This window comes from Penaeus monodon, chromosome 17 (assembly GCF_015228065.2).
Source record: "Penaeus monodon isolate SGIC_2016 chromosome 17, NSTDA_Pmon_1, whole genome shotgun sequence".
Taxonomy (NCBI): Eukaryota; Metazoa; Arthropoda; class Malacostraca; order Decapoda; family Penaeidae; genus Penaeus; species Penaeus monodon.
In genome coordinates, this window is record NC_051402.1 from 25,349,635 (window position 1) to 25,356,523 (window position 6,889).

Sequence of the window (6,889 nt, forward strand, 5' to 3'; positions counted from 1 at the left end):
ACAGGGATTTCCTGTCTTGCCAAAGAAATGTTAAATATATATATGTGTAAGAAAGAGAGAGATGTGTATATATATAAACACACATTCAAACATACATACATGCATGCATATATATATATATATATATATATATATATATATATATATATATATATATATATAATATATATATATATATATATATATATATATATATATATATATATATATATATATATAATATATTATATATAATATATATTTTATATATATATATATATATATATATATATATATATATATATGTGTGTGTGTGTGTGTGTGTGTGTGTGTGTGTGTGTGTGTGTGTGTGTGTGTGTGTGTGTGTGTGTGTGTGTGTGTGTGTGTAGTTTACAAATGATGTTTTTGAAAGTTATAAGGTTATAAAAGTCCGTTTTATAAACATTCATTTAATATTTTCATTGCTCGTATAAAATAATTATTCTTACAAGTACAAAAAGCACCACCACTCCATTTAAATATTAAATGTATTCAAAGAAAAAAAAACAGATACAATATTTTGGAAGTCATGATACAGTTTTAGTTCATCGTTTTTATGATATTCAATTGAAAGTTGAAAGCAAAAATTGAGCTTAAGATATCGCCTTTCAAAAACCTCTTTTCGAGATTCGACCTAGCCAGCAGTGGAGTGGGTGGAGGGAGGGGGTTGACGAGAAGGAGGACGACGAAGACGAAGAAGAAGAAGACGAAGGAGGAGGAGGAGGAGGAGGAGAGCACCAAGAAGAAGGAGGAGGAAACGAAGAAGTAGAAGGAGGAGACGAAGAAGAGGAAGAAGAATGAGACGAAGAGGAAGGAGAGGGGGAGACGAAGAAGATGATGATGATGAAGGGGGAGAAGTTGACGAAGGTGATGGAAAGGAAGGAGACGACGAAGAAGACGTAGCAGAAGAATAAGGAGGAGGAAGAGACAAAAAAGAGGAAGAGGAAGCGACGACAAAGAAAAAGAACGAGAATGAAGAGGAGGAGGAAGAGGCGAAGAAGAATTGAGAAAAGGAAGGAGCACAAGAATGATAAAAAGAAGATGGAAGGTGTAGATGGCAGAAGAACAAAGCTGAAATAGAATAAAAAAGAGGTAGATACGTAGGCAGATAGATCGATAGATAGATAAAAAAGAGTGAGACAGGGAGAGGTACCGGTTACGAATAGCACATTATGAATATTTATTCATCTACATTTCTTTAGTAACAGAATCAAACACTGAATTTCCGATAACTTGATTACACATGCTTTTACACTTTGAAGGGCTTTCAGAGACAGAACAAGATCAAAAGGGCAATAGAGGAAGAGGGGGGGGGGTGAGACTAGGGAGAAACAAGCACTGTACAGGCAGACGCAGTCTTAAAAAGTGGAGAGTTTTAAACAAAGCATTGTACAAGCAGTGGTGACTCAGGGGATGTGGGGTGTGGGCGTGGGGTGGGGATGGGGGTTAGAGGAACTAGGGTTGAATGGTGTATATTTATATATATCTATAATTTGATAATAATAATTTCAAACACTTAAAAGAACAGTCTCAGTCTTCAGTTACTTTTTTCGATAGCAATGTCATGTTTCTTGAGCACGGGGAATACATATCTTATATATTAAACAATAAGCATCGTTTTTATAATCTTGATTATGCTTGCGTTTGAATTTACTCGGGCATTTTGGGGATACCAAACACAGGAGAGCGTCTACGATGATTGAAAAATAATATTAATAACATTTTGTCACTGATATATGAAACGTATCTATCATTGTGAGACACCAATATATTTTTACATATATATACATATATATATATATTCTACTGACAGCCATGGGACCCACAACAAATCATACTTTGTTATATCTAAGGTTCTGAGGGAGGGGAAGGGGTGTGGTATATGCTATACATAATATACACTTTCTCCTTCAAATATAAGTATACAGATATTTTTTAACGTGAGGTGAAGAGGCGCGTCCCCATTGGTTCACGCCTCCCAAACCCTGACCAATGGCGGCACCGTTTTTATCCAAGTCTTCTTTCATATTGGTGGGAAATAAATCCAATTGAAATGCTGCAAGAGCACGTGTTAACCTCTTCCTGACCTCATTTGTATGAATAATGAGGCGCGGGCGAAATGAAAGAGAGTGAAAGGTTCGAAAATATTCACGAAGCTTTGCTTTACCTTCTCACCGTATTTCACAAATTGAGTAGGAGGTCAGTGGCCACGGGAACTAGCTGGAAAGTCCTCGGGCAATTCCCCCAAAATATCGGTTTTCGGCGAAGGTAGCGAAAAATCATTTTTATCAATATTATTCACACTAAACGTTACTGTTGTCCTTTTCATATGGTTGAGCTTCCAAATCACCCTGTTTATCTCGAGTTCGGAAAGCCTTAACCAAGAGTTCATTGAGAACTTTCCTTTCGTCGGGAACGCCAAGTGAACAATGATCTGGTGATGGCAGCGGAGCCGTTGATACGTGATTATTCATTATTTCACGTTAGTGTTTCTTCTTCTGCCTATGTACAGTACATTCATTTGGAACACTCTTAGCAGCTAAGCAAGCAATGGTCATCAGTACGTAATAATACATAGCACAATGTTGATTCCAGCAGTTACTAAATTCAAAATTAATATAAAAAATTCAACTCGTTTTTAATGAAGAAAAAATATATTATAAAAGATGAGATTACATACGTAAACAAACATCTCTTGAGTGGATGGTCAAAATCCCCTTCTAGCTGCAGGTTTACATTATCACTGGAAGTTCTTTCTGATTATTCTCAAAAACAAATGAAATAACATTTAGATTCAGAGCGAAGAGAAGCGTCCAGTTCCAGGAGTGTAAATGCCGTACACTAGAAACGCTTCTGATAAACGTCTATCTATCTAAAGTCTATTATTGTCCACGAGACAAATGATACTTGAATACCTAATACTGACGTCACTCACGACGCATGGCGCGAGAGTAGTTACCGAATAAAAATAAAACATGGGCTTCAATAAACGGTTGATTCTCTCGTTTTGACGCGCCCATTTCTCGACTACACAAAGCGTAGCTGCGTCCAACGATCTGATCGTTTCTCAACGCAATTTTTCTCTCGCCTTGTGATATAAACCCTAAAGTCTGAATCCCACTTACGTCACTGTTATTGCAAAAAACGATAATGTATTCTACTGTATTCTCAGAGAGGATCAGAGGGTCGCGGGATACGTGCAATACACCTAAGGGGATACGAACATATCTCTTATAATCGTATATTATCTTTTTAACTGAATAAATAACATGTATGTTCTATTGATTTTATATATAATTGAGTTATTATTTTTTATGTAATTGATCATGATAAGAATTTTGTTAATAGGTCCACGATCATTCCGATTTTTTTTAACAATGTCGTCTGTGGCGGGAAAATATATGCCCAGCTACTCATCGAAAAAACATTAACTGAATTATGTACACATCACGTGATATTATCTTGAAATTTCACATCGTCCAGATTTAGTGATTATATAATCAGCTTTTAATCTGTCACACAGAATAAACATGGATCACTGAGAATCTATCGATTCAAAAAGGAAAAAGGGTGAAGCTGGCATCGTAAAGAAGGATGGCCAAGTATCCAAACTGAATCTCTAGATCAGTGGCTCTCTGCTGGCAGTTCACGAAATCCATCATGGTTATTTTGGCGGTCCGCACATCGTAATGATTTGGGAGTCGTTGCAAGAAATGCATTCATCAAATTTCAGAGAGAATTATATGTTGTGTAATTTATATGTTCGTTTGGGATGCATTTCACAGCCAAATGTTTGATGTTTATACATTTCTTCAAAATTATTCTTGTAATAACTATATTTCAGATATTACTTGTCTACTGTCTTATATAATTTCTCAAACTTCTTTTTGTAAGGAGTTTACGTTAACGCGAATTGTCATCCCTTTTATAACGTAACTTGTTTTGCTTAGGCCGCGGGTCCGTGTCCTGGACCGAACTGAGAACCACTCCTCTAGCCTCTGCCAGAACGCGCCTCGGTGCACTCGGCTCTCGACTCTGATCCTCTTTATGAATGGCGGTTCGGGAAGCCTCGCAAGGAAGAGTATCTGGACACCATCTAGACCTCTAGCTACGCTGCTGCGCTTCCTTGGGATTGTTCTCACGAGCTGCCACTCGGCGGCGGCGCTCGCGCCTCTCCGGAGACTCTCAAAACTGTTCCGGTCGGCGGTGAGTAAGCAATGCTCGGTTAGTGATCAGCTTCGACAAGCATTCTACAAAATATGTATAAACAATGTACATGTCGCAGAAAGGAAAGGTTTTGGCGCGATGCGGGCGCTGCGTCTGCGCGCTCGCCGGGCGTCTGCACTCCGGCGACGGCCTCACACGTGCATGTCGGGGGTGTCGTCGTACACGGCGGGCGACAGTTGCGTGTCCACGTGCGGGTTGTACGACATGGACTGTCTGTGCACGCCGCGCCGCGAAGCCGTGCCGTTGTGCGGGTGGCCGGCCAGGCACCGCTCGCCGGGGCCGCACAGCGGGCCGTCCTCGCCGCTCTGGCAGCTGCTGGTGTAGTCGGGCGGCCACTCGTGCTGCTGCTCGCCCTCGAACGACGTGGCCAGCGACGAGCGCAGCGTGGCGGACGAGCGCAGCGTGCCGTAGTGCGACGGCGAGATGGGCTTGCACGGGTCGCCGGATGAGTGCAGCTGCACGTCGTTGCCGCTGTCGCTGCTGCCGTCGTGACTGGCCTTGGTGAAAGCCTGGCGCGCGTCGCGGCGGTAGTAGACGGCGGCGAACACCAGCAGGTTGAGGATGAGCAGAGAGCAGCCGATGGCCACCGTCAGGCTCAGCGCCGTCGTGTAGGGGAAGGCGGCGGCGCCCTGCGGCTTGTGGCCCGTGCCCAGGTCCTCCAGTAGGCCGGCCACGCTGCTGCTGTTCATCAGCACCAGCACCGTCGGGCGCGGCGTCGTGTGCGCCTGCGTGGAAAGCTGCTGCGTAGTGGGCGCGGGCGTGGTCGGCGGCGGGAGGAAGTTGCTCGAGAGGTTGGTGGGGCGCGTCGGGCCCGAGAAGGTGTCCGGCTGCAGGTACTTGGGCAGGCGGTGGAAGGGCGAGTCGGGGCCGTAGCGGGCGCCCACGCGCTCCAGGCCGGGCACCAGCCACGACCACAGCGCCACGCGGCCCGCCCGGTAGTGGTCCCGCACGCGGCCGCGGCTGCCTGCGGAGCAGAGGGTAGAGGTTAGTTTGGCTGCAGTAGTAGTCTAGAGGGCCACTTTATCTTTAATTTAGCTCAAAACTCTAAAACATTCTAAAATTCCCTTTTGGAAAACAGCAAGCACAAACTTCTACAGACCCGTGTGAACAGTTTGTTTTTATTTCACAGCTGATAATGACAAAGTAAGCTTTAGATCTGATGACAAAACTAACCACACGACTGAATTATTCAATCGTGTAGCAGATGATTACAATTCATATGAAATTTTTGTTGTGACGGGAAAATTGCATCCAGTATTAATAAATCAAACTCAAATCTAATCCCTCATTTAATGAAGTCCACATCAAAAAATTAAACAAAATGAAAAAAAAGAGAAATGAAACCGAAACCACCTAGAAACTTATTTCATGAATACAGATCTATGTCTATCGTTTTTTATTCTTTATCTCTGTTTCTCAAGTTCATTAAAAAAAGGCCTACCTAGCTCGAGGAACCTCCTGTGGGTGGGGTCGTACTTGGCCCAGTCCTGAGTCCTGTACTTGGACCTCTCCCTCACGACGCCCCAGAGGTCTCCTGCGCCGCTGTCGTTGGGGTCCCTGGGGGAGGAGGGGGGATAAGAAAACATCTTGAAAATAGGGAGGAGGGAGGAAACAAATAGATAGACACACATAGAGACACGTATACATTGATAAATAGATAGATAGATGGATATATATATATATATATATATATATATATATATATATATATATATATATATATATATATATAGAGAGAGAGAGAGAGAGAGAGAGAGAGAGAGAGAAGGATATAGGGAATTTCAAAATCTCTTTTAAAAAAAAAGCCAAAGAAAAAGATGAAAAAAAGAAAAAAGAGAAAAGGACTGGAATGAAGAAGAAGAAGAAGAAGAAGAAGAAGAGGAAGAAGAAGGAAAAGAGAAGATGATGAAAACGTATAAGAGGATGAAGGGAGAGGAAAGATAGAGGATGAAAAAAGAAGAAAAGAAGAAAAAAAAACAGGGAAAGAGGAAGAAATAGAAGGAAAAATATAAAACAAAAAGAAAAGTAAAACACCACCCTCCCCACTCCAAAAAGAAGGAGGTGGAGAAAAAAGAACACGCCCTGAAACGACCTCCTTCAAACAGGGCAAGAACCACTCACCCTGTCTTTATGAAGTTGGTCCACATCGTGATGATAGACTCACTGAGCGCCACTTCGGTCCTCGAGAAGTTCAGGCCAGAAGACAAAGGGCCGTAGGCACCCAGGGGCATTCCGAACACGTAGATGAGCTCATTCAGGGGAACCAAGGGCCCGATCTGTTGTTGCGGCGGCCGGATGAAAGACAGAGAAGAAGCAGCGGTGAAGGAGACTCCAAACGTGTGCATTCTTGTGTTGTGTTTTGGGTGTGTGTGGAGGGGAGATGTGCAGGGAGAGGAGATGGGGGAGAGAAAGGGAGAGGAAAAGGGGGTGCGAGAGAGAAACGGAGAATGAGAAGGTAGAGGAAAGAGAGAGGGAGAGGGGGTGGGGAAAAGAAAAGGAGAGGAAGAGGGGGTGGGGGAAAGAAAGGGAGAACCAGAGGGGAGTGTGGGAGAGAGAGGAGAGGGGGTGGGAGAAAGGGAGAGGGGTTGGGAAAAGGAGAGGATAGGGGAAAGAAAGGGAGGAGAGAGAGAGAAAGAGAGAGAGA

The 6,889-nt window shown here is 43.1% G+C and overlaps 1 protein-coding gene across 1 annotated transcript; it reads right to left on the bottom strand.

Moving 5' to 3' along the window:
• Window positions 1–1,646: 1,646 nt before the first annotated feature.
• Window positions 1,647–6,628, bottom strand: LOC119583622 (neuroligin-4, X-linked-like). Its single transcript, XM_037932206.1, has 3 exons — window positions 6,367–6,628; window positions 5,687–5,802; window positions 1,647–5,209 (listed from the first exon to the last, which is right to left on the bottom strand). The coding sequence occupies exons 1-3, from the start codon at window positions 6,588–6,590 to the stop codon at window positions 4,377–4,379; spliced, it is 1,173 nt and encodes a 390-aa protein (XP_037788134.1). The 5' UTR covers window positions 6,591–6,628; the 3' UTR covers window positions 1,647–4,376.
• Between the last annotated feature and the right edge of the window lie 261 nt (window positions 6,629–6,889).

Bases quoted from the DNA above. Each gene is read 5' to 3' on its own strand.
- LOC119583622 (XM_037932206.1), bottom strand. From the start codon at position 6,590: ATGCACACGTTTGGAGTCTCCTTCACCGCTGCTTCTTCTCTGTCTTTC. The intron at 5,803-6,366 runs GTGAGTGGTTCT...CTCCTCCCCCAG, and splicing joins ACCAACTTCATAAAGACAGG to GGACCCCAACGACAGCGGCG. The intron at 5,210-5,686 runs GTAGGCCTTTTT...TCTGCTCCGCAG, and splicing joins CAGGAGGTTCCTCGAGCTAG to GCAGCCGCGGCCGCGTGCGG.